The 27,965-nt window shown below is 40.4% G+C and overlaps 1 protein-coding gene across 8 annotated transcripts in view; it reads left to right on the top strand.

The window, feature by feature from the left end:
- LRRC56 (leucine rich repeat containing 56) overlaps positions 1-27,965 on the top strand; it is a 68,702-nt gene that overhangs the window by 19,242 nt on the left and 21,495 nt on the right. For 3 of the 8 annotated variants that reach the window (XM_087746759.1, XM_087746758.1, XM_009470324.2), the window contains 2 exons: positions 3,396-3,483; positions 10,503-10,563. In XM_087746759.1, the coding sequence (XP_087602885.1) occupies positions 3,396-3,483; positions 10,503-10,563 (149 nt within the window). Of the gene's footprint in view, positions 1-3,395; positions 3,484-9,452; positions 9,594-10,367; positions 10,399-10,502; positions 10,564-14,101; positions 14,142-27,965 lie in introns of those variants that run through there. The other 5 variants (XM_087746762.1, XM_087746756.1, XM_087746761.1 and 2 more) reach the window with 5 other exon arrangements.

Genomic DNA, 27,965 nt, shown 5'->3' with positions numbered 1-27,965 from the left:
ATCCCTTCAGTGTGTTTGGCCATGATTTTTGTTTGTTTGTTTTGTTATCCAGTAGCAGCAAAATTCTTCCTAAATATCCCTCCTTTCAAATTTTGATGAAGGTTCCTGTGCTTTGAAATTAAAAAACAACATAAAAGGGGAGATCCTGCTAAATATGTGTCATCCTTATTTTAAATGTTTCCACCTCCTTCCCTAAATCTCCCCCATTCCTGGTGCCAGAATTTTTAGCTGTGACACATGAGACATTATCACATTTCCAACTGCACCAGTATGCCAAGAAAGGTGTCTGGGGAGTAGGAGTGTCCTAACTATCTTCCACAGGAACGGTTCACCACGTAACCTTATCTTGAACTGCCGCCCTGCCCTTTTGCTTGCTAACTAGCTTGCAGTCAACACCTGGGGTCTCTGTGCTTCTAGTGCCTTTAAATGAGCTCATATCCTCAACCTGAGAGCATTTCTCATTTCCTTCATGTAGTACAATTGCTTTTGCATCCCACGGCCCATCGGTTCCAAACTCTCCAAGCATCTCCTCGGCATCAGCAGATGGAAGGACAGCAATTTTCACAGAGACTCTTCGAAAAGCAGAACAGGGAAGTGGGGACCGAGAACACATGGAGTCTGTCGCATCTGGTTAGCACATGCTTCAAGGCAGCTAACTATAGTTCAAAGAGCTTGTAATGGCAGCCAATAACCCTTTCCAGCACTAGAGCCACAGCTCTGCCTGTTGCAGTACAAAATATGGATGCGCTAAGCAGCTCATCTCTCAGACAGGGGAAAATGTACAAATGGTGGATCTGGAAGAGGAAGAGGAGGGCAAAGAAGCACACTGGTAATCCCTGGTATGAGGAAAAGGAATAGGGAACCCTAGAAGAGGAGAGACTATAACTCTGCAGCTTTTATGCTTGGATTTTGAAAAAGGAGAACAAGGAGCAGAACTGTGAAAGGAGGCTGTCTAGAATACAGCAGGGGAAAGGACAGCGTGCAGGGAACTTGCAGACAGCAAAGCAGAAAGGCAAAGGCTCCTTGTGGTGCCAGGACCTTCTGCTACTCTACTGACAAAGTGTATGCCCCTAAGCTTATTACTTGTTCTGAGACTTCTTCCAATTCTGTCTTGTAATGATGTAGGCTCTTAAGACTATTTTGATGGGGAGGGGGGAGGTATTTTTCAGAACAAGCTTCCTTTAATGACGATAAACTTGTGTCCAAGTCCAGCAATGCAAGTGCGTGGTTGTGTGCCAGGACATCAGCTAGCTCTCGTTTCTCACGTACTCTTGTGCTATATGACAGACAGTGTCATCTGCTGAAACGGATTACTGCAAAATGTGTCTTGCAGTGAGGGATCTTGTGTTTACTTGCGGGGAGAAAGCAGTCTGTAGTTGGTAAGCTTGCCTTCATTGCAGGAGCAAACCCATTTTTCTGGTGGCTGCATCTGGGGATAGAAAGTAAATTTCTGGATGCCATTGCGGACTCCCACGTTTTCACCTTAGACCTTTGTTTCTCATACTCTAGCGGGGAGGCAAGAAAGTCTAGAAGCTTTCTTAGGTTTAGCCTGCTTAAAATAACAGTTTAAAAAAATAAGATTAAAAATAATTTTAAACACAATGTTTTAAAGACATTTCAAAAGTAGTTGAAGATTTTGGATAATTTTGTTTCTTAGGAGTTCAAGTCAAAACCTTACAAAGGGAACCAGCTTTTCAAGGAGGGATGCTCAGCCTTTTCAGGAAACCATGCCCTTTTAAATTGTCATCTCAGTTACACTTGGACTACGTTTGGTCCTTTGTAAGAGGATGTGGAACCATCAGAGTGAATGAAGTTGCAGTCACTTGTGCGCAATACAAATTTTACTTGACGAGCAGGGACATTACAACCACCATTTTGCCCTGCAAAATGAACTGGATGTTCTTGTTATCTTTTCTTCCCAAAACTCATGAACAGAGGTGGTCCTACACATTCCCCTCTAATGAATAATTCCCCCCTTATTAAACAAACTAAAGAATGTTATAGCTTTTTAATAGTAAGAAAATTTGTCTTCTGTACATGGAGGTTGTTGACTGACTTCCTGCCTTCATCTTAAATAGAGGGGCAAAAGGCAGGTGACAATTCTTCTTTCAACCCATGCTGTTGATTGCATCATGGAGGAGGAGACACTGATGCCAGGGTCAACCATTTCTTTGAAGTGGACTTTTTTAGCCCCATGTCCTAACTCTTTTGACACAGAAAGGTGAAAATTTAGCAGTTGTATCACTATGCATAGCATCAACTTTTTCAGTCAGTTATTGTGACACAAAAGAGAGATGTTTCTCATCTCTCAAGGAGTGTTTCAGACCCCTCCATGAACCCCTAACCCATCAGGAAGAAAGGATACAGTTTCCTCCTGGTCTGTTTTGTTGAATTCATGCATGGAAGGATCCACTAAGCTCCCAAAGCTGACGGAAAGGAGGTGGTGGGACATGTAGCCTGGATGAGGGAAGCTGGGGAGAGAGGAGCTGGGTCATAGCAAGAAGGAACAGGGGATGAGAGCAGTGGTAACCGAGATTGTTTGAGCTGCTTGTAGAACTGCAGCCTGGTGTTTTAGGACTTCACAGCCTTGCTGTAGTTTTCTCTGACTGTCCTAGAGCTTCCCTCTCTCCTCTGCATATAGCTTCCGCTTGTTTCTGTCCTCCTGCTTACCTCTGCCAAGGCAAAATCTACATGTACATATCAACACAGACTTTAGGATATTAGGAAAGATCCTGTGATAAGATAGGAAAGATCCTGCATTCACACACACCCCCCCCCTTGCTTAATGCAGTGGTTGATCCTATTACTAAGATTTTGCAAAAACAATGGAAGATTTTGGAGGCTTCTATTTGCATGGCCTAGATCTTTTCAAAGGAATTTGTAATTCTTGTAATTAGTGTTGCCTTCTTTCAGAAAAGTGAGCTGTTTCAGCTAAAATCATGTTTCCTTTTCATAGTTTTGGGTTAAAAGGCTAAACAGTGTGTTTTGTTGAGTTTTACTACCTAGTGCCTTTTTGATTACAGGTGACACTTAAGTGTGACACTTCCTATCTGCTGAGGATTAGTACAAGACTTATGCAAATCTTAAAGCATGGACATACTGTTTAAATGAAGTTAATTGGCATGTGGGTCTGTTGTTGTTTTGCAGCTTGAATGTAATCCTCAGCCTTGACTTTAAGCAATGTAGAAGTTATGTGAGACTAGAATAGTTCAGAGCTATGAGAAACAAAGATCTTTGAATACTAAATTTATTTCAATATGATTACACATCTAGCGATTTTGACCTGGAGTATATGTTGACAAACCACTGATTGAAAGCCTTTCTACACCTTTTTGCTCCTGTGTCATCTGGTTTATTGCATGAGAGTACACATATATCTCTGCTTATCTTTACAGAAAGTTTTGGCAGGGGTAGATGATCTGCAGCGTGTGAAGGCCCTAGAGATGCAAGTAGATACAAGAGAGAACAGCTTGGGAAACTTTGGTAAGAAAACACTTTATCTGGTGCTCACCATCTCAAATTCTCCTTTATTGTGTCTTGAAGCAGGACTGGGGACTTGGAAACCAACAGCCAATGTACAGTACTGTCCTGCTCAAGAGCTCTTGAAACGTGATCTCTCTGGTACCTCTCACTCCTTGATCTCCGTTTTCTTCTGTGAGGCTCTAAATAGGACTGAAAACTATGGCAATGGGATGAGTGACGCCACTTCTGTCTAAAGCCAATTAGTTTGAACAAATTGCTCTTAACTGACATGCCTCTAGGCCCTAAATGAGCATTTACTGATTACCTTGCCCTCTAGAGTACTTGGCGCTACTCTAGCGAAACAGTAGCCAAAGTTCAGTTTCTCTCCGCTGCAAGATTCCTCTGTGGCTGAGAAATCACTAGTGGTATCAGGCTGCTCATGCTGCCAGCAGCCTGTCTTTGCATCCAGTACTGCCTCACTGAGATGTGCTGGATGATGTGCTTGAGGAAGGTCCCATAGATGCGTCATTTTGATGAGCCCCAAACAGCCCTAATGCTTGTGACTCATTTCTGTGTCATCATCACTGCATTGGGGAAAGTAAGGAAGTACAAAAGGAATTCCCTCTATAACAGAGTTAACACTGAGAATATGAAACCTTCCTTTTTTCCAGTACTGGCAGTCATTTTCTGTCATGTGGATTCCCATCACAACCAAGTCCATCTTCTGCTACGTCAAAGCTGAATAACTACTGCAAATATTTTTTGTGCCAAAAGGAGTCACCTCCCCAAAAGTGGGTGCCGGTATTTTCAGCCAAGCAGTTCATTTTCATGTGCAAGTGACTATAATGTAACAGCCGATTAGCTTTAGTGGGTCTTTTGATGTCGGTTTGTCAAGAATGGTTAAGCAAGTACAGTGAAGGGGGCTTTTGTCTTGAATTATATAGCTACTTTGTATGGGTTATTCTGTTTATTTCATAAATAGGTCTCTTTGTGATAGGGACTTGATAATTTAAGGTACATTACATCCATTTCTTTCAGAGATCAGAATCTATTCAGTCATGTTTCCTCCAGTTGATAAGAAAATCTCATTACGCCATTTCTACAATGCTTGAAAGTGGTGCTCCCATTCCTATGCCATTTTACATTAGCTGTGACAAGCTAGCAAAATGTTCCAACTTTTTCACTCTGTACTTCCCTTTCCTTTCCATTACCAGAATAAATCCCTTTCTGCTCCCCGTGGTTAAGCTTTTGCAACTTTCACAGAATACGGAGCACTATTCCCATGTTGCAAACGATTTCCATCTTGTTTATGTCCCACCATTTGCACCAAGAGTTGGCCCTTGAGGGCTATAAAGAACAGCAGCTGCAGGTCCCCACTGCTTTTGAGAATAATAGAACATCAAGACCATCCTGAATTTCCTTCTGTCTTTTTTTTTAAAGTGCATTTCTGAATTTCCTCCCTGTGAAAATCTCTTTGCAAATGTCAGCAGGTGGCTAGGGCAGAAAGTTTGCCACTTAATGCTTCCAGTGATCATCAGTTCCTTGCAGTTCTTTTTCACATGACAGCTGATTTTTAGGCACATGGAGTAAGGCCTAAATTTTTAGGGGTATCAGAGGGCAGTTTGCACCTTCAATGTGAATGGTGTAAGCAAGGCTGCTATTGAAGGTGTCGGGCTCATTGCATGCTCCTCGCTGGCTGCCTGCCCCTGAAACTGTGCACTGCTGACCTGGTCTGTAGTCACAGGGGTCTGGATAAATAGCCTGAGGGAAGGAATAGGGCAAGAACCAGACCAGCTGCAATGACAGAAGTCCCAGTGCAACAGAAAGAAAAGCTTTTCCACCATTAGGACAGTCGAGCAATAGGGGTATCCAGAGAGGTTTGGAGTCTCCATCCTTGGAGGTTTTCAAGACCCAGTTGGGTGAAGCCCTGAGCACCCTGGTCTGATATCACAGAAGACCTGGCTCTGAGCAGAAGGCTGGGTTCGAGGCCTCCAGCTGTCCCCTCCAGCCTGGACCGCTCTGCAGTTTAGTGTTTCTGTTTGCATTCCAAACCTGGCTACTTTTAGCTTTCTTTATAGCCATATTAAATCACTTAACCTAGCTCTCACTGTATTCCTCAGTTGCAGAAGGTGAGTAAGAGCATCTTTATTATCAAGGCATTATTTGTTTGGATGATCAGTTTGCACTCAGTAAACAATATTGTTTTAACTGGTTTTATGTGTAAAGATAAAATAGGCTGTGCAAGCTCTTAAATGGCCAGGTAAAGGAGTTGCAGGTTACTAGACTGCACATAACTCTGGGTCACCTGGAACCTTGCAGCACTCAAATCCCAAATTTACACCACAATTTCCACATTTCGATGTTCGCAGCCATACACAGACTGTAACACAAGCACTGAGGGCTTACATCTCCTTTAGCAAGATTTCCAGAGTGATTTAAAACATGTTGCTTGAGTTTTTCTTATGAGCATTCCACATTGGGCTGTGCTAAACTTTAAAGTGCCACCCTGCTAACCTTTCCTGGTTTGTCAGGTCAGCCTCTACACAATGGCGTGACACGGTGGGGAGGAACAGCTACCTTTCTTAGGGACAGGGTGTGGGCTAAAACACAAAAAGACCAATATTAAAATGCTCTCATGTGATCAGTTTTAAAATTAAGGAAAGGCTTCATGCCAGAGCTTGAATCTGAATCTTAGCGGGGCTTGGGGTAATTGTTGAAACCTCTAGCTGTTTTCAGTGCACCTTGCTGAGTGACAGGCGAAACACTGAACTGCCCTGGCAAGTCTTGTATCCAGCATTGCAGATCTTGGACTTGACTTCTGTGCTCTTCAGCTGCATGTAGGCTTCAGTTCATACTCAAACAGATGGACTATTTCCTTTTCAATTAGCTTATCCCTTCGCTTTTGATTGCTGACAGATCTTGGGACTGCATTCATGACCGGCTCGTAGAAATTCCTGTTGAAAGTAATGGTGGGATAGAGTCATTTAAGACACTACATAGTTCTCTTATTTTTAAGTGATTCTAATAGCTACAAATCAAGTTACCCACAGTGCTGTTCGCTGGTACTTATTGAATTGTTGCCTGCTGGTGGCCAGGCTAAGTTGATTACGTGTCTGGAGACTGCCGCTTCCTTTGCACACGTTTTATCAAGGAAAAGCTCTGCTAAAGGTTCAGAAGTAGGCATGTATTATTTTTCACGCAGGGTCATCGTCTCTCCTCTTGCTCTGTTGGTCAGTATTCCTGATGCGAAGCCAGGAGATGTTTGTCGGCAGCCAGCATTGCAGCGGCAGGTGCCTGCATGGTCAGGAAGCCAGTGCAGAGGCTGGAGGTGTGAGTCTGGTGTGTGCGTCCCTGCCCACACTGGTCTTGGTTTAGCTGGTACTGACAAGCCTCGCTGAGAAGGTGCCACAGCACCCGCTGCAGCAGGGCTTGGGCAGGCTCTCCAGGAGTCACAATACATACTGGGGCAGCGAGCTCATGTTAAACCCTGCACTGATGTGTTTTTTTGTGAGATTCTCATCTCAGGTAGCTAGACTCCAGCTGGCTTGGGTTTGCCTGCAAGTGCTGCGGTCTTATCTCCGGTTGCGTCGACCAAATCACCCCAGAAATGTGCAAAAAATGCACATTTAGAACATGCATGGAAATAACATCAAGGTGATGTATCTTACTTGATCAAACAGCTTAAGTAAATTAAATAGCCTGTTTAATTTACATATCAGATTGCTCTTGCTAGAAGAGTGCAGCCTGTGTTCACATGCTTGTTTTGTACTGTAGGATCAACAAAACACATGGGTTCCCTGATGCCAACACAAGTATTTGTCAGTAATTTCTTTTGTGTATGTTTTTGAGTAGTCCATATTCCAGAAGGTGTAAGAAGTCAAACCACGATGATTTTTTGTTAAGAATAGAAAAACAAGATATATGATGCTACCTAAAGAATACATCGTAATGTAAACAACAAGTGTTGTAAATCTTGTAGCTTGTAGAATATAATAAAACCAGCATCTTGCCTGTTTTCTCCTTACTCCTAGTCAGTTATCTAAATGTCACCTGCTGTACCAAGGCAGCTCAGAAAAACGTCTGCATTGCTACCCTGCTTGTGAGGCGCAGCACTTAAGGCAATGTTGCTGAGCGTGCATGTATCACTTTTATTCACCTACCTTACACTTGATTTCTTTCTGCTCTTCATTTAGTTTTGTTCCACTGGGATAGTACAGTAGACTAGTTTAACACTAGTACATTGTTGGTGGTTAGTAATTTCAGAGCCATATAACAAAAAGGATATTTAGTGAAAGGGAATTGTAGACAGATGAGATAACGTTGCTCACCATTCTGAATTCTCAGCCTTGTACTGCGGTCATCAGCATTTTTCTGGATCATTCGCGTTTTTAAAAATCAAAATTACACAGTATGAAGGCAGTTTCAGGATGAGGAATATATTGTTTGTAGTTTTAAAATTAATATTAGAAGTTAATATTGTTGATATTTTGGAGTATTTTTATGTTAATATAAGAGTAAATTGCGTCCTTGCTCTCAGGAAAGATGCCATGAGGGTTAAAATTAAGAAAATCAGAAGTATGTGGTTCCGTTTGGATAGATCTCTTATTTTGTCATCTTCATTTCACAATTTTCTCTTCTTAACTTAATCTTCCAGTCTCTAATCTATATATAAGGAATTGGGACAATAAAAACCAGCAAAATCCAATGGACAATGAATTCTTAGCACCAAAGAACAATTACATATCAAATATAAAACTTAAAGGAGGGAAGAACCTGAAGAATTGGAGAAATATATTGCAGAAGTCTTGTTGGCAGAATTTTGCACCACTGTACATAGTATACTTTTATTTCAGTCTAGTAAACAGCACTTTAGAGCTTAACACTCTACAAGTTCCCAGGGATAGATTGTGCCAAAATACAATAAAATGTCTGAAATGGAGGATCGGGTTACAATAATGAAATAACCAGATGTGAAAATTGTATCATCAGCCTGTCACTCTGCCTCTTTGAATGCTTTAATAGTTGGTTTTTTCCTGAACCAACCCTAAATGCAGTCAGTGGAAAGCTTTTTCTTGAGCAAGTCTCTCCATTTCTCTTGAGCTAGTCTTCTTGACTCCTGATTCAAATGTTCTGCTTAATACTAGTTTTTAAAACCCATTTGCTTTGTAACGCTTTGCAATAGGCTTTGCTTGGTAACCCTTTAACCTGTCTGGTTGAGTCTGTGGCAGGGCTATTACCTGCTGCTGGGCTGGGACTGGAGAGACTACTATATCCTTCTTGTTTTTTCCTTTAACACTTCAGGGAAAGTAATTTTATCTCTCTGTCCTTTGGGTTTCTTATTGGAAACATGATAGCAATTTTTTTAATATAGATTTTGATTTTTTTATGTGGTGGGTTTCTTAGTGCATGGATTATATCTGAGGAAGTCTTTGCTTAGTAGCTAGTATGACTGCTGTGAATAATTAACAGAGATCCTAGTATCTCCTCTGTCAGGACTCCAAATTATTTTGTTGCCATACTTTATAAAACTTGTTTGATGTGAGAAAGTATGCCCTGCAGGACGAGGATGGTGTGTTATAATTTGTACTACAATTTTTGTGGATTATGGAAAATGATTAAAAAATAAGGCTAAAAAATTCACAGTGTGTTTCGAATTTTTGATATTTTCTAAAGAGCTTTGCAAAGACATGAGGTTAAATATTTGCAGTATAGCATGAAGATCAATATGTGGATTATCATCACTCCCAAATAGCATTAGATATAGATAATGCTTCTACTAAAAAATGATTTATTAAAATGTTTTTGCCATAAATGCTCTTGTTCTGTTTGGGGAAATGGAATGAACAGCATGACCTCCTTTGTTTGCTTTTGAGATCCCACTCTCCTTTTCTTTTTTTTTATTTAATTTCTTTTTTTTGTTTGTTTTTTCTCTTGATCCTTTGCAAAGAACTGGAATGATGTGCTTCTGGACACTGCTAAATCACCCTTGCCAGAGAGAGATTACTCAGAGGACTCATAAAAATATTTGCTGAGAACAGATTTTAATGTTTCAGCAATGATCCAGTTTGTCTAAAATTGGTATTACCTTTACATGATTGCATGTTATACTGGAGGATGCTCGCCAGCCATGGGTAAACTCTGCTAGTGGGAATGGGTAAAAGTTTGCTGTTGTCAATAGCAAATGTTTACTGGGACTTGAGCTTATATCCAAATTATTCTGTAGCTTGGAGGGATTTGGTCTATGGTTTTGGTTCAGAGATACCTGTAGAAGCAACCAAAATAGCAAACGTCTCTTGGGAACAGAAAACAGCATTAATCAAAGTAATAACAACAGAATACTGAGGTTTTCATAGATATGAAACTTGTACAATTGAATAGTAAACAATGGATCACATCCAGAAAATTAAAAGGAGAAGGCAATACTTAGCAAAACATAAGTAGCATTTTGGGGACCTCTGAACTATAAAAGATGATGTTGTGACATGGGAAATTATGCTTTTGTTGTCTGACTCAAAATTACTTTTTGAAGAAATGTTACTTAGCTGTGTATCCAATAAGTCCATCGCTACTTGCCATTAAATAGGTAGAAAAAGATTTTTGGAGAGAGGAGCAAGAGCATTATGTAGAAATCAGAGGTCATGGAATGCAAGACTCTAAAGCATCCCTTACCTCTTCAGAGTATCACTCAGTTAATAGTCAATAAGGGTTGGGAATCAGACCAAAGAAAACAGTCACCCATCAAGCCAGTTTCTGTTGTTGTCTGTCTGGAAAGGTGCTCTATCAGAATTGTCAGAGAGGGGTCCCAAAAATTATGATTGGGTAGTCATGCAGACAATACATGTATGTTGCAAAAATGCAAAGGGTGAAATATTTTTTGAGTGAAATAATCTCATTAATTTTCTTAGAAGAGGCCCAGCACAGATCTGGCAGAAACAGGTAAGGAATACATGTAAAATTAGATGCTTCAACTTGTAATTGTCAGAAGTTTCCTTTACCCTACTCCCAGGTCTGCAAAGTGATTCTTTATTCTGTTCCCATAGGTGCCTATCTACCTAATCTGAGAGAACTGAAGTTGAACAATAGTTTACTTGTGTCTGTGAGGTAAGAAATGAATGATCACTGAAATAAACATAAAGAATAACAGCCCTCAATTGTATTTAAGTGATAAAATCTTCATTTGTACTGCTTTCATTTCTTCCATTTCCCCATGCCGTGATAATAGATTAGGTCATGAATATATGCTCTGCAACCGCATAAGTTTAAGGACAGGACCTGAGCTGGAATAAATCAGTGTAGCTGCAGTGATGCCAATGAATTAGCCACAGTCTGCCACCAGGGAAGTTCCTGCCATGCTGAAATCCATGGAAATTTGTTGCAAATTTGAAAGGAGCTAGAAATTCGCCTCTTATCTATGTCTAGGCACTGGGATTTCAGAGTGTTTCATCCTTTGGGCTTTTGTTGTGCACAGTAGCCTGTTCTATACAGGTCAGACCAGTTCCTCAGCTGATGAAAGTCACTTTGGCTTTATTGAAGTCAATGAAGTTGGGTTTATGAGAGCTGCTATGAAGACTGCATGTCCCTGGCTTGCTGAGCTCCGTGAAAGCATGACATGTTTTCTCCTAGAGAACTGGAGAGTTGGCAGGTTGGGAAGGTAGAAGTGAAAATCATCGCAATGAGGAGGCAGAGCTGTCTTCTCTCTCCTGTGCTGATATCTGTATTACCCTTGGTAACTGATGATGCATAATGGAAAAGTACAGTTCATATCAGTAAAGGGCTGTGTAAAGGCCATCTTTATGTTAAACAGGACTCCTCTCTGGCTTTGTATGGCTACGCTAAATTTGTGGGGAAAAAATAGTGATTTTGCTAATTCTTGTTAAAGAGAACATGTTCCCTGATGGGAAACGGCAATAAATTCTTTTCGGTCTCATGCATCATCACTAAAGTTAATGAACTTCAGTTGTCACACTTTGATCTTATTTTCCCTTGTTCTGGTGATGAGATGAAGGATTTGTAGTCTAAATTTTTTTTTCCACCTTCTAGTCCGTAACATGGAAAAGTGGTGATTCTACATTGCTGCAATTATTTTAATGGCAACCAACCACTGTCATAAGCATGAAATTGCTCCATTACTGCAATGGAGCAGTAAGTAGTGGGTGAAAAAAATTATATTTTTGACAATATCAAAAGACATTTTATTACAAAAAAATGTCAAATAGTTTTTTTTGTTTGGTCAAAAATCCATCTTCTCTTAAAATGTGTCACTGGAAAATGTTTTGACCAGTTCTGTTGGTATTGAATACAAGATGCAGTTCAGGAAAACTAAACTGTTTAGTTTATTTGACTTGCAGCTTTAGCAGGATCTTGCACATCCCTTTGTACTCTGAGACACTGACTTCTGTCATGAAAGGTATTGGCAAACCATTTTCTGTGACCTGACATCCTTGTGGTCTTTGATGCAGGTAGCGTTTGGTCTCAAGTGGAGTTTTGATTTGATCAACTATAACGTAAACATGTTTTGGCTTGGATATCAAGTCTAATATTGTGATGCTTCCCAGGCACACAAAGCCCAGGAGAAGCTACCCACTCCTCCTTTAAATAAGCATGCTTTCTGTGTGCCAGTTAAATGCAATTGTGAGGGAACAGGTAAAGGAAGAAGATGACTCTGTTAGCTCTCCCAGACCAGAACTCGTTCAATATAGTACAGCAGTAGCTTTCCTTTGTTAATTCCCATCTTTGACAATCTGTCATTGATAAACCCGGATCACTTAAGGGCACAGCCGATGCAAGCACAGCCTGGGTACGTGAACTTTATTTTTGGATGTCTGCTTCATGTCAGTTTAATGCCCATTAAAGCAACATTGCTGTCACAGCAGTAGCGATGTCTGCTATAGCTAATGTAACATAGCTGCTTCCATTCTAGCAGGCTGTTGCCATTTACTCAAAAATGTTTAGCAATCTTATTTCTGAATTAAACTTGTTGATGTTGGAATTCTGTCCAAAAAGTGATTGGTTTTTTGACCAAACCCTTGCAACTGAGGTTTTTGAGGATGATAGAAAAAATGTTCTTCATTCTCACTAAATGTAATTCCCACAGACTTTCTCAGCCATAAGGTCAGAATCATTGTGGTTGTAATTTGAAAATGGGCAGCAGATAACAGGAAATGTCTCGTAAGGACAGATTGGAAGATTGGTTTGTTTACTGAAAAGAAGGTAAGGACAGAAAAGCAGGCAAAAGATAGAGGGTGTTTCATATATACTTGGGAAGTTAAAAGCAGACATTATTTTCATGCTGTATTATGTGAAAAAATGTATTATGGTGAATCATTATGAACAAGACACTGTCAGTGTGTATGCATGAGTGGGTAATAAGATGGGAAACTTGCTTTTTGTCACTTTATTTTTGTTTCATTCTGTCTTGTAGAGTAGAATTTCCTAATTATTTTAGGATGAAATGGAGTTAAAACATCTTTTTTCAGTTTGAAAATGGGGGAAGAATTCTCTTGATAGTAAACTGCACAGGGAGATGTCAAAATAAGGATTTATGATCCTGACTTTAGTTACTGATTTTTTTTGAAACGTTTACTCTTGTCAAACTCACATAGGAACTTAAGTTGTGAGGATGCTGAGGTGTGTGTTGCCATTCAATAGAACTCAAAGGAGGGATGTTCTGGCAGTGAGGAATCAAGGTACTTGTGTATTACGGTTTTCTATAGGAGAGCAAAGCTTGCTAGGTCTGTGAGTTTGGATATTGGCTTTTCCTGGTAGTTCCTGAAGGAGTTCTGATTCCTTTGATGGGAAATGTGGTTGAGCTACTTTAGTTGTAAATTCATGGTCCTTCCCCAACCCTCCTAAAGCTTGCGTTACTTTTGAATACTTGAAACTTTAAAAGGCTATATGTAAGTGCAGGATATCATTATCAACTATTTAATTTAATCCATAATGAAAATATATTCAAGTTTATTTGCAGATAATCCATCTTGGCGGTTGAAAGGGAATTTCTTTTTTGGCTGTTTCTGGGTTTTAGTTTTCTACTGGCCCTTTGCTAAAGGGGAACAGCTCTGGAAAATACAGCGTACTGTGGAAAGAAATTAGTTCAGATTGTTGTTAATTTTCTAAATCGCACTAATTTTATGAGGTCCTTGTTTGGTGACCTTCACCCATCTGCTAGCAGCTAAGAAATTCTATATTTATGAACTGATAATTGAGGATGAAATGTGGAGCCTATTCTGAAGAATGCCTGTTAAATACTGCCTTTTTTTTTTTTTTTTTGTGATGATACATGGTCCTCATCTTTGTAATGTTTCCAGTAAAAGAACTATATTTCAGGGCCAATGAATTACTACTTCTGCTTTGGCATGTAGCCTATGTATTTTTTATCAGATTGCTTTTATTCTCAATTCAGGGATGAATGAAAAGATCTGTTTAAAAATGTTAGATAGATATCTTTATGAAAGGGCTTTTAAATCAGATAGGGGAATTTCAGGAACTGGTTCCCATAAGTTTATAGCAGAAGCTGTTGCACCAGCTGAAGTTAATTTCCTCCCATTCAGCTCTACGCTTTGTAGCCAGCAGAAGACTGGTCTGCTCCCAGGGCTACTTAAGCAACTGCTTGTAACAGAGAGATGTTATTATATTTTAAGAGAGATGAAGTGCAGAGACTGCAGAATGTGGATACAAAAGTAAGTATGAGGGATATAGGGACAGGAAAGCAGATTTTATTCATCCAGGTAGAGTTAACAATTCTTTGCTGCAGTCTGCATTGCATGCAGTTCTCAAATTGCTCTTGCACTATTGCAGAAGAGTCTCCCAGAACAAGAGGATAGCAATCCTTGTCCATTTGGGTCAGTAAAGTCGTCATGGGAGAGTGGAAATGAGACAGCTGTCCTGAAGGTTCAAATGAGCAAGGTGCATAGTACATTTAAATTCAATAATTCTCATGCTTCTATGAGTCTTAGGATGGATTTTTTTTTTAAAATTTTTTTTTTAACACCAGCTCCTGGGAACAAGACTGGCTACACAGGAATCTCTGTATTCACTTTTTGAAAAGTTTCAAGTCCTCTTGACTGTAAAAAAATAACTGAAAACGTGAGCCAAGTGATTTGAGTAAGGATTTTTCTGATCATTCCATGACTTTAAGAAACCAGAGCCAAATTAATTTTTTCTTAATTGAGGGCAAGGGCTTTAAACCAATGTTTAAAAATATTTTTGAGACCTGAATCAGGATATTTAGGAATTTGAACTTAGCAATATTACTCCTTGGTACTTATCCAACAAAGAGTTTAAGCAAATGCTCACCTCTTAAAGTCGCAAGAAGTTTGACTTCATTGGAACTGCTCACAAGCTGAAAATTGAACATTAGTCCAAGTGATTTGCTGGATCTGGACCAAGTTACGCTATCTTGTATAAGACTCAGCTGTGACACTGATCAGCCCAAAATTTGATGTGTTGCTGATAGCGTCTGTCTAGGCACCCGCTATTTGCTGGATCATTTTGTCTCAAACAGAAGATTTAGGAGCATCATTCCCCTAAATTTGTTTTTTCCTTGTCATTTTTACTTTTACCCTTTTTTTTCTCCAGTTTTCTTTTTCTTCTGCCTGTCATTTCTAATTTTTTGCAATTACTGGATTACTACGTATGATGCATGTAACATAGGTACTACACATAAATGCAACGAGTTTTGTGCAACAAGGATCAACATTGCTTTTATGATTGATAAAATCCCAAAATATTTTCTAAAATCAATTCAGTTACATAGTTTGCATTAAAGATGCAAATGTTTGTCAACAGATGATTTATTTGTATTATAGTAGGTGCTGACTGTTTAATGAGGGATCAGGGTGCTTTTGCTCTAGGTTGTATTTACACATGCAGTCAGAGAACCACTGCTCTGATTTGGTTGTGGTGAATCTCTTCATGTCCATATTTCAGTGCCCAGAGCATCGCTGTTTGCTTTGACATTTGCTTTTCTGGATGGGGAAAGCATTTAATTCCAAATGCAAGCTAGTTTCTTTAGTGTTTCTCTTGTTTGTTTTGTGTAGCCAGCCTGAAAGTCCTTCAGCAGTTAAGGTTGCTATGAAGTCTATCTTAAGAACATGTTCTTTGAGGACTTTGGGTGCTTGCCAGGAGCTAGGAAAGCGTTTGAGTTGAATCTTAATCTCTGTAGTAATGAGTCTTCTCTGTATTAAAGCCTGCAGATCCCTGGGAGTATTACAAACCTTGGCAAAATTGCTGTGACCTCAGGTTTCATTTAGCATTGACAGTTTTAAGGACATTCGTATTATTGATAAAAAGTAGTATTTGGGGAAAGAAATACAGCGGATTATTTTCAGTAAAGCACAATCAGCCTGTGTGCATTAGGCCCTAGGGAAATCTGATTGCTTTGACCATTTATCAGTTCTGGGTAGACCTTTCCGAGATGCCTAGCTCTCCCTTGACTAGGAACGTAATGTAATGCTTCTGCCTTTTCTTGGTTTAATTTCACCAGGTGCCCGAAGCAGAGAATATGAATGTCTTTATGACTTAAGATATCAGGGAGTCTGACAGGCTGATTCACCAGCAAGGGAAGATGAACTTGTTTTCTGTAGAAATGCACCACTGTGGTTCTGGAGCTCAGGCTCCATTCTGCAGCAAGCATGGATGACATCAAGACAAGTTTGTGGCCTTGCAGCATCTTTCCATGGTTCTTGCCTTCAGCACTATGTTTTATGCAGCCTTCCCTAGCTGAAGCTCTCCTGCCACCTATTTCAGGCTGTCAGGTACAGACCATACCTGTAAGGAACAGGGTTATGAGGCAGGTCCTACCATTGCAGCTCCAGCTCCCTGTCTTCTGGTCATGACAGGGTCAGTGGGGAGGATCTAGTGCATTCATTTCATCTTAGACAGAGCAGAGAGTATCTGCTCTCGTTGTCACCTGAGCAGTTCCACAGAGGCAGGTTTCTTCCCCCAGGGGCACTGCTATCGTGTTTCTATTTTGTGATCCAAACTGTGGTGCAATACAGGGCATGAAAACCATAAGAGGATCATCAGAGACCACAACACTTTTTGCAGCGTGAACGTGGCTAGTGAAATAGCGAAGTAAATAAATAATATATAATGCATACAGCAAATCTGCCAATAAACACCTGCAAGGTAAGGTAAGCCCATCATTTAATAAATACTTGTGCCCCTTCCCTGCCCACCATCTGAATAGACACACCACTTTGAGTATATTTGGTAAAACGTGGCCTTTCCTTTCAGGATGTTGTCTTGTGCCACGCACCCATCCGAGATTGAGAGTTCAGCTTCTCTTTACTGCTGCCCCAGCCACTACTTTGCTAGCACAGCTCTGTTGAATATTTGAGCAGTAAATACCACTGCTGGAGCCTGGGCTCGTTGCGATGAAGGCCTCAAAACTTTTCCACGTACGATTTTCTCTGGGGTTCAGCTTCACTTGGTGCTGTCCAGCCAGGAGATGTGGCTCACCTCAAAGTGAGCACTCCCTGAGCTGCGAATGTGCTGACAGTACAGTGTGCTCCAGGGGGTCAGGGGACTAGAGGGGAGATGGTGGACACTTCTTAGCTTTTCCCTTCTTGTGAGAAGGTCTGAGGATAGAGGTGTCCTGCCTTCCTTCTCCGGCATTTGAGGGTAGACTCTTTGGTCCCATGGCAAGAATCCAGCCCTTATTCTTCTGAGGTCAGTGAGCAGAAACAAGTGCATGCATCCACACCTGCAAAAGCTACATCTCTGGCTCTCACCCTCTGCACACCATTTCTCCTTTCCTTTTCTTCATCAAGAAAACACACAGATAAAAGCTTTTGTCATTTCCAAAGGGAACTTCTGAAATTCTATATTAATCGGTGTTTTGGTCTTACAAATACTGTTTGCTTACAAGTAGTAATTACTTAAGATGCACCAATTGCTTTTAGTGAATGAGGAACCTTGTCAGGGTCCACAAGCTCACCTGATTCCAGTCTCTGGGATTACAGGGGCAGCTTTACTCTTTGAACCAACTGGAGATAGCAATGGCAATGACTAGAGACTTTGTGGCTGACTAGGCTTTGGCTAGGCTAGGCTGTGGCAAGACAAGGCTTTGTGGCTGAGCCACTGGACCAGGACTTCAAAAATACGACTCAGTTCCTGGGTTAGCAGTTGTTTCTACAGTGTCCTGGATTAGCTGTAGGAATTTGCAGTAGTTTCAATATCTCAGTTGTTTACTTTATGTTTACTCTGGGGCAGACACAGTCTTTGGAATGAGTTATGTACAAGGATTTGCCTAATGGGATCATGATCTCACATGCTCTGGATGGCTACTATAATATGATAAATAAAAACATTAGTAATAACTAGCTGATTTCTGCCAGCAAGTAAGTACTTACATGCCTGGCTATTAGGGTTTGCAGCTGCTCTGTTTCACCTGTCAATGTCAGGGATCACTTATGAAAATTTACACCTCAACGTTCATTTTAGACAGTGGTGAGAAAAAATGGTTATAATTGTCATCTGAGAAAACCCTAAGAACTGGGTTGGGAAACAGTAGTAATTAGCCCATTGCCAGTGGAGCTATCCAGCTGTGGAAGGGTTGTCTTCATGGGCATAGGTAGGAAAATAAACTTAGCATTAGTATAATGGGTTTGTAGGTTGTTTTGATTCTCTCCTGCGAGAGAGCTGCTTGTCTGCAGCTTGCTTGTTTTTTGTATTGAAAATAATTATATTCATAGGAAATTATGTTCTTGGAATGCAAGGTAAGTGCTGATTTTAAAAAAGGGAGGGAGTCAGGTTGGGGGGAAAATTAAGCTATGTCATTGTATTCGTCAGTTGGTAACTGCCAAACAATATGAATAAGCAATGAAGAAATAAATAGAATTTCAGTGTATGATCAGTTTTTATAATCTGATTTCTATAAAATGTTCTCCGTGCAGGAGCTGATTTAATTTTTCCTGTTTTCTGTGGACATATTACTGCACACAAAGGACCTGTTGCTATTTTCCCCTAAAATACATGTACACTTCTTTTTCTTTGGATTTATTTCTGATTTGCTGTTTGGCAAAGCTTTATCCTTCTGTCCTGAGATCTTTACAGGGTGCATCAGGTCTCTCAGGAATGGATCAATATCTGCAAAAAGAAATACAGAAATGCCTTCATGTTTTAGGAGAAGTTTGCAATTCCATCAGCAGGTATAATGCATGCACATTCTTCACCCTTTGCCTTAAGCTGCACTGTATGTTCTTCTTGTGGAGGTGAGAACCTGAACACAAAGGTCTGATAATGAAACCTACCACCCACTTTTGGTAACAGAAGTTTTAGGAAGGATTGTGTGTTTGAAAGACCATTTGTGGCATCTCCTGGTTTGAACTTCATCAGCCTCACAGTCCTACCGCTCCACTTTCTACTGCTTCACCTCACTCAGAGGTTTGGTTTACTCTGCTTATTGTTGTTTAGTTTCTCTTGCCCTTATTTATAATTATAATAATTATCCCTATTAAGATCCCACAGACTTTTTTTTTAAAGTTCTTGCTCTCGGCATCCCAAGGTAAACCCAGTTTTAAAACGTAACATTTTTGCCATAAGAACTTCTTAAATTAAAGAAAAAAAAGTTTTATTGCCACATGTTAAATTTTGACCCTAAAAATAGTAAGAATCAGTAACATAAATTTTATCCTTTGTAAAATAAACACATTAAAATATGGTTGCTAAATCATACTGGAGGATTTTAAAAATATTTGAAAATGTGCTTATTTGTATAATGAGTGTTATTTTGTCACTCTTATGTGTTTAAACAATACAGCCACCATTGTCAAAAGGACCTTCTGTAAAGCTCATCCATGTGAATAAGCATATTCTGTATATTTTGAGTATTTGCTCTAATCTGCAATATGCAATGATTCTTCCCACTACTTTAAGGTAAAAGTTCAGGTTTTTTCTGAGTGGATTGGGGTTTTTTGTTTTCAAGAATCTCATTATTTTTTATTAAATAGTTTAGGTTAACTGGTATTTACTTTTAAACTCACAAAGCATTATAATTAGGGGGAGTCATCTCTCTACCTTATGCACTCATTAATATTAAATACCACTCATAGCTGTCTTCACTGAGGTTTTTTTCCTTTTTGCATTCCTAAGCTAACTTAATGGTGCAGAAGAAACATTAGTCTCAACACAGTTTGAAAGAAAACTGTATATCTATTTGGGTCTTGTGAAATACAGTTATTTCATTTCCTACTGTCTGCACTTAACAGTGATACCAGATTGTTTGTACAATGTATTTGAGTTAGCTTATGTAAAAATTGATAGGTATGTCAATTTGGAAACCTTTGTGTTTACTGGGGAGATACAGAGGGCCACTGCAATTCATGGTGTGAGTGTCCACTTTTGAATAATGTGGCAGGTAGTGGGTTACACCACTCTTCTGCAGCTGTTTTGGGCAATATTTTCCTTACTTCACAGCCAAAAGCCAGCCAGCTCAAGTTAATAGAATTGCTGTTCTCAATATCAATATAGATCATAGTCAATGAAGGGTTTTATCCCAACTCATGAACTAGTTGGAAGTCTACATGGCATGTATTTCTCTTGCACAAAGGCTGTGGACCATTTTGGTGAGGCTGTTGGTAGTCTGTAAAGGAACCACTGCAATTAGTTATTTCTGCAAAGGAACCATTGCAAATTAGTCTGTAAAGGAACTGTTACTTGTTGCTGGCAACTACTGTTGTCTCCAAAGCTAGGTCAAGATGGGTTTGAGAATTTTGTGTGAGCTCCTCTGAAATTGTTTATGCAGGCCTTTTGAGACTTGTGTTGGCAGGAGGGCACTGGGGAGCTAGAACAATTAGTCTGTTCACATGTGATGAAGTCTCTCCATTGATTAGTGGAGCTGATCAGCGGCACTTCTGGCAGCTGAGAGCCTTTGCAAGGGTTTGCACTTCTGCCATAAGGCTCATCTCCATGACTGAGGACACATTACAACATCTACTGCTAGATCCCCTTGGGGTGGGAATTTGTTTGAAAGAAGTCAAGGATGGGGTGTGGAATTTGCTATACATCCAGTTAGCACACTGCACCAGATTTGGGATGTCTGTTCGTGTGCTGTGAAATAAATGCTGAGGTTCTGTTTTGTAGTAACACCCTCAGTATGGAAATCTGTAAGGTCTTGTCTGCCTCAGTAGTCAGGTTGATGGGCTCTGAGGTCCCCCAAGCTTCTCTTCTGCATCTTGTTTTCTTGGCTCAGGACATACAGAGACAAGTCTATCATGCCAAATCTGAGGTGAACATCAGAGGTTGAGAGAGAAAAGAAATTTGGAGGAAATCAACTGGCATTTGCCAGCTATTCCCAGGCCCAAGTTGTACCTGTATCTGTTCCTTGCAAGCTTCTGTATTTTTTGTTTTCTTATTGAATGTATGCACAGATAAAAAAAGAAAGGAAAGAAAAGGTACAAAGAAGAAATGACCATCAGCCACAGGAGAAAATCATTAGTCTCATACAAATGTGCCAGATCTAAAGAATCTCGAGAACCTGCATTCCTGCCACTGTACATTCAGACTAAATCACTTTAGATTACTTTTTCTCTCTAGGTTCTAGGATCAACCGATTTCTGCAGTATCTCAAGCACTTTTTTTCCAGAGGAAACTCTATAGCCCTTACTGTGACAAATGTTGACTAGGCGCTCACAGCTGATCCAGTTCTTTAGTTCTGTCTGGTCAATGAGTCTAGAATTCCAGTTTTTCTGGAAAAAGTGTTTTGGGGGGCTTTTTTTGTGGTGTGCGTCTTAACACCACTGAATCTGTCAGCTGATTTGGATCTTTTACAGAATGTTCCTTCTGCTTACCCTGCAGCATTAAAAGTTTCAAGAGTTGATTTTGAAGGATGAGATCTATGTTAAATCAAAGTTGCAATATATCTGTCTTACTCTGCCAAAGCTCAGACCTGGAACATACGGTGAAACAGGCACACAACATGTGGGAGACTGAAAAGTTATTCATGCAGGAAATTTTAAAGTGCTGTGGGATTCATTCCTTCAATGTAAATAACTCATTCTGTAACCACAGTTTCATTATCCTTAATTTTTTTTACATGTAAACTTTCAACAATGAGAATGAACGATTGCCAAAGCTATAGGAACTCTCAGTAGCTCTGGGGCTAAATTGAGGGGCAATGGATATGTGGGTGTGAGAGTTTTATTTACCATGTGTCTCAACTTCATCCTATTTGAAAATTCACTTGCTCTTGTGGAAGACGTAGTGCACCCAGTGATATGCAGCATGGTGTGTTGGGTTTCTACAGCATCTGTGGGGCGCAGCTTCATGCCAAGGGTGGGAGGCAAGGGTAGGGTGAAAAAAAGATCAAGGGCAGGTCTTGGCCCACAGAACCACACTTCGGCAACCCCTACTTCTATCAGACTGTGGGAGCTGAGTTAAAGTAACTGATCTTTCATTGTTAAAACACTACCAGTAACTAAGCTGACAAGCAGTTTTAATGATCAAAAGGAAATTAATACACAATTACGTTATCCTTCCCACACACGCTGTATATTCGTGTGTTAGGGAATTGCTGTTCCTGACTCCGAGTACATCAACATTGATCAAGCCTGTTATTCTGCTCAAGGTTTCTTGACAGCAGCTAAAAATGAGAGCACTTGAAACTAAAGCTACATTTCGTGTGTATTAACTTTAACAAAAGTAAGTGTCTGGGTTAACTTAAGCATGATTATGGCTAGTTACAGAAGCGTGTGTATCAGCACTCAATTTCATTTACAAGTACCTCTCTCCTCTTGGTCTCAGCAAGCATTTTTGGTTTAAATGAGATATAATTTGACATGGAAAATAAAGTGCTTGCAAGTAGCATAGCGCTTAGTGCAATATTGCAGTTGCTACCGTGAGTTCAAGGCGGCAATGAGAAGCAACAATGACGAGTGAAAATGTTGTAAGTCAGCAATGGCCCAGAGATGTATCCTGTTAGGGTTGGGTTCTTCCTTTGTTGTCTTCTCCCATCTCCAGATGCCATCCTCGCCTGCAGGCACCGGAGGTGGGGATCTTGGCCGCACTGAGGGCAGGGGGAGATTTGGCACTGGTGTTAGTGGAACAAGGATTTTTATGCAGTGTCTCTGGTTGAAGCATTGGTCACAGACATGTCCATGGTGGAGCTCAAGTACTCTATCAGGACCACCAGTGTGGGCTCTGGCTTCAGTCCTGGAAAACAACCAAACTGCCTTGAAGGGTTTGTGGTTTTGACTGCTGTAGCTAAGTAGTCTCCTGTTCTTGTTTTCAGGCTTTCGCTTTAGAGAAAGTGCTGGCCAAAAAGATGTGACTCCTTGATAATCATAATTTGCTTTAGCAAGCTCATGAAAGCTGCAGCAGCTGGCTCTCACTTTGGCATAATGAAGCTGAGAAGGCAGAGTCATGGGCTGGACAAAGTGTGAAACCTTGAATGCTCTCCCTGATTTACCCCTTGTGCAGCACTGGGGGAGCTGCATTTCCTCCCCAGAGATCCATATTGCTGTCAGTGAAGTGTGTGGCAGAGATGCATAGGTAAAAAAAGCAATATGCCAGATCTTTGCCCCTTTCCAAATTTGAAATTTAAAACAAAAGCAACCAACCAACCAAAAAATAACCCTGGAATAAAATAGTGAAATGCTTTTGTTGGGAGAAATATTGCCAGTGGCATCTGCACTGCAGCCCATTTGGAAAACAGCTTCTTATTCATGCAAAGGTTGCCTGGAAAAGATGGGACAACAGAGACACCCTACTGCAAAGACCTTTGGCAACAATAACTTTTTGTTCACACAGAAATTCTTCATTTGCATGTAAAAGGGAGTTATGAAAACAGAATTTCATAGACACGGTTGTCATTTAAAAAGACCTTTGGTAGATGCATGCTTTCTGTTCAGCCTAAAACATGCTTGCCTTCCTCTGATGTGTTTAAGCTTATGAGTTGAGAATTGCCTAGCAAAGTCTCTTTTTGCTTAGTTTTTGAAGTCTCCAACAACGTGTCTCAACAGGGTTAGGAACCCTTACCATGAAAAAGCCGCACAGTTCAGAAGGAAGAATCAGGCCAGAATATTAGGTGCTACATTTCCATGGCATTTCAGCCTAAAAGCAGGTTTCTGGTAGCAGAAGATGGGACATGATCTTTATTACCTTACCTATCCTTGTTACCATGATCCTTGGGCAGTGGTTCACACTTGTGCAAAGGAGCATAAGATGGTAAAGGCAACCTGCGTGCCATGGCTGTGTGGGGTGGAAGACAGAGGAGACCCAAACCAACGGTTTTCAGCATATTGCTACTTGAATTTGGAAGAGTAAGTACAAAACCAACCAAGGCTGCAATTCTGCAAAGCAAGTCAGGTCTTCACATTCATATGACATTTGTTCAACTGCGAAATGATACTGCAGGGACATAAGGACATGGCCTCAGCACTGCTTGCAGAGTTGGGGGCTGTGTCGTGGATTTGATCAAGTACGAGCAACACATGCATACAATCAGTTTTACAATTTTGGATACTTTACAGCTATTTGAGAGTACAATGAAACTATTATGTAAGCTTCCTATTAGAACATATGTTACTGATTTAAATAACATTCAAGCTTTAAAAGTTTTTGCTTCTGATGTCAGAATTATCTGTACAACCAAACCATTGTGTGCTGACATATGGACCAGATCATTGTTATCACAGTGTGGCTTGGTAAATTCAACTTGATTTCTGTAGATCAGAGAAGAGATTTTTTTTTTTCCTTTATTTTGTAAGACTAGTCTGGTCACTCTTTTAAAATCTAAATCTCTCTGATTACCAGTGCATTCATTTTCAGAGCAACCTTTAAAAATAAATAATACCCACATCAATAGCTATTTTAGATGTATTGCTACTGAAGATTTATTCAACAGATGCATGTGTGCTTTGAGATACTGTTTGCAAGTTCAGTGGATTTAGTGTTTTATTTCTAGGGGAATGATTCGAAACCAGCTTCCAAAAGAAACGATGGTTTTCAAGCTGATGGATGTGTTCAGGGTTGTGCTGTTCTAAGTGTTTACTGGGTAGCTTGAGCTCAGTGGAGCTATTCAAGATTTATTGTGGTGAAACCAAGAGCAAGATTTGGCTCTCTAGGTTTGGTCTCCATCCAGTAAAATTTTGGCTGGAGCAAATCAATCCCTGAAGAACTAGGATGTTGGATTAATGGAAGAACAGATTATTATTTCTCAAACTTGTTATTAGGTGTTGTAAGCCAAACTGTTTCTTGCCCCTGTGCTGTCCCCCCAGTCTGGGGGAGTGATGACAAAATGGAAGCATCAAATTTCATGGGAAAAAGTCCTAAATGATCGTGCACAAGTGGGGAGGGTGTTGCCAAGACCCTCACAGAAACACAGAGCTGTTTGATGAGTTCCCATCCCTGCAGCAGTATCTGGAGATAGTTGGAACCCAGGTTTCAAACCCTTCAGATTATTAATACTATTTGTTTTAATCAATTATAAATGCAAGTTTGTGGGTTCAAGGTGAAACTAGGGGAGTCTGTGTTGGTTTCTTGGCACTTTTGGACATTGAAAACATGATTCGGTATTCAGTGAGTGTTCTGCAGGCAAGTGCGTAGGGGTGTATGTGGAGTAATTACTCTGGAGGACACTGGTTTGGCAACCTCAGAGGCTGTAATCCTCTGTTTATCACAACCAAAGATACAACGTACACATTCCCACCCCATGCTCTGTCTCTCTGCTTGAAACCTGACCTGCATGAACCGTAGCAGAAGTGCGCAGGATATATAATCGCTTTGCCTATTAATTTCTTGCCCTTTCTGTAAAGTTCCCAGCTTCCATGTCACTCGGGACAGGACGCTTGTCCATTGGAATTTAATTATCCGTTGTGTATATTAATGGGACCTACATTTCCTCTACAGTGTCCTCTGGTTCTTTCTATATGCTCTTTGTTGTTTGCACATCACTGGGGTGCTCCTGTGCTGCGTCATACGACCAGCTGCCACCAGCTTTGTACAATCTCTCATATTTTTCTTATTTCAGCTGTCAAACTTCTCAATCATATTCTCTACCCTATTTTTGCAATAGATGCTGTCATTTTCTATATGTTTATATCATGGCTAATACAGGAGGATTCTGGTCTCCGACATGTATCTCATTAATTTGAGTCTCAGTCAATGATTATTTGCGGGGGGGGGGGGGGGGGGGGTGTTTTGTTACACTACATATACAATTATAGTGGATTTTCCCTCCTACTACCCTGGTAAGTTGTTATTAAGAGTTTATCATTATATTAAAATAATTTGCCCTGATAAATAATTATCAGAGTGCAAATTCCCATTAATTCCATTTCTTGTTAAAAAGTCACAAGATGCATCTCCCCAGTTTGGGCTGATCTGACCCTCTGCACCTAACATAAATGAAAGCATACCCATGTGCACGCTTGCACACATACGGCGGTCATGCGTGCTCACACAACTCCTTGCTTTGCTCTGACCCCCTCCAAGGTGGACGTGACAGATGCAGTAGAGCTGGAGGCACTCCCATCTCTTGCAAGCTCTTAAGTTCTCTTCTCACCAGCCAGAATATTTCAGAAGTATTTTCAGAAATGCAGGTGCATGCAGTTGTTGGGAGCAGCTTGCTTTGAGTTACATTGCTGTTTCACCTTACAGCAGCCGTGCTCTCAGGGACAATTATCTGTGTAGTAATTAATGAGGGAGTTTTCTCTGATGCTGCAGCATGATTCACGCAGCTTCCAAAAGATTAGTTTGTTAGTTACCGAACAAAATATTTGCAGATGTACTTTGCTGTGCTAATATCTCTGACTGGAGATGACTTGTTACGACGCAGGAGTCGAGATCTGCAAGGCCAAAAAGTCACTGCACGACCCAGAATTTTAGTCTCCTCCAGCAGCTAGCACGACCCCAGAGTCAGCAAAGGGAACTTTATTCCTGGCTTTAACTTGCAGCGAAGTTCTGTGGTCAGGGCCGGGCAGTGGAAAAAGTCCTCTTGCCTCTTCTTCTCACTGCTGCCTGTCTACAGTAGCAGGGAAGGAGGGACAGCAGTCACTTGCTCTCCATAAGAGCTGGAGTGTTCTTCTTGGGGGGCAGGGGGTGAAGATACCTTGGCTTGCTAGCTCCCTTTCCTGAAATAAGAGCATAGAGAGCAAAAGGGAGCCAAGTGATACTAAACACTTAGTGCAACAAAGTTCGTGCTTTCTTAGTATCTTGTTCCATGGGTTAAAGGTGAGCTTAGGACAGCCAACTTTAGCCTGTAAGAAACCAGTTCCCATTAGCTTCCATGTTTTTTTCTTTTCTGAAGTCTCTGTATAAGCATTTTTTAATAATGAGGCCCTGTTATCAAACACTGGGTTGCATTGCAAACACACAGCAGTTCTGCCTTTTGCAAGTACCCAAGACATGGGACAAGACAACCCAAGACAACCTAATTCCATTGTCTGGAATACTAATCAACTTTGATTAGTATTAACCTTAAACATGCTACTCCTGACTTGCACCAAAGTTAGCTGTAGGAGAGTCAGAGCTGCAACCCATGAATGAAATTGGAATGGATTTGAGACTACACGCTTGGCAGTGTAAATTGTGAAGAGTAAGGTAAGTAGGTTTTAGAAGTCATTTAAATTAGTGCCTTCTGCTGATGGTGTCTGCAGCAGGAGAATGCTTGAAAACTCGTTAGCTAATAACTCATAGTGAATACGTGCTGTGCGTGACTTAGCAGACGGTGTGAGCAGGAACCGACCCCATTCATGTACACTGGGTTTAGCCATAGCCAGCACTGGAACTGAAAACTGTAACACACAGAGGGAAATACGATTTAACTGTGGGACCCTTTGACTTCTGAGTAGGAGCAGGGGACAGCTTCTTCAAAATGCATGAAGTGATCAAGGTCTTAGCAGTAGAGGGGATAGCTGTTTCTTCTCAGGGCCTTGTGTAAAAACATCTTGGGAATTAATCCATTGCTTTCTTTTAGCATCCTTTATATTGACAGAGAAATGTTAGGAACAAGCATATTACCAAAAGCTCCTTCTGTGGCAAAAGACCTTCAGTTAGGAAGTACAAGACAAAGAAAAAATAAAAATAAAATTCATTAATCATACCTTACCATACCATATGTAAAGTAATCAGGTTAAGATTGTCTTCAGTTTTGCTGGCCTAATAAACAGAGCGTCTATCAGAAACACTTGTTTCAACGATACAAAAATGAGAGTGACTGCTTTCCTTTACCTCTGTTCAGTGGTTTACAGAAAAGAAAATTCTGCACCAAAATTAGCCTGAAATTTGAAAAACTTATCAGTGCTTGAAGTGAAATGAGCAATGTAATTCCTTCACATTACTCCTAATGCCATATTTGTTTTTATGGATGTGTTGGCGTTGGTTGATAGTAGGTTCTGCTTTTGTAATTTAATTTAATTTCTTTCTTATTATAGGCACGCAGCTTGCAAATCTAATAATAAATTTCTGTAAATATTACTTTGGGAGGCATCTGTTCCTTAAGGAATCCTTAGAACCGGTGTTCATTTTTTTTATAAAATATGCACCATGTAAATAGTCCCTGG

This window comes from Nipponia nippon, unplaced genomic scaffold (assembly GCF_047370975.1).
Source record: "Nipponia nippon isolate SJK-2023a ecotype South Korea unplaced genomic scaffold, ASM4737097v1 scaffold_10, whole genome shotgun sequence".
Taxonomy (NCBI): domain Eukaryota; kingdom Metazoa; phylum Chordata; class Aves; order Pelecaniformes; family Threskiornithidae; genus Nipponia; species Nipponia nippon.
This window is presented reverse-complemented; position numbering and strand designations above follow the sequence as displayed.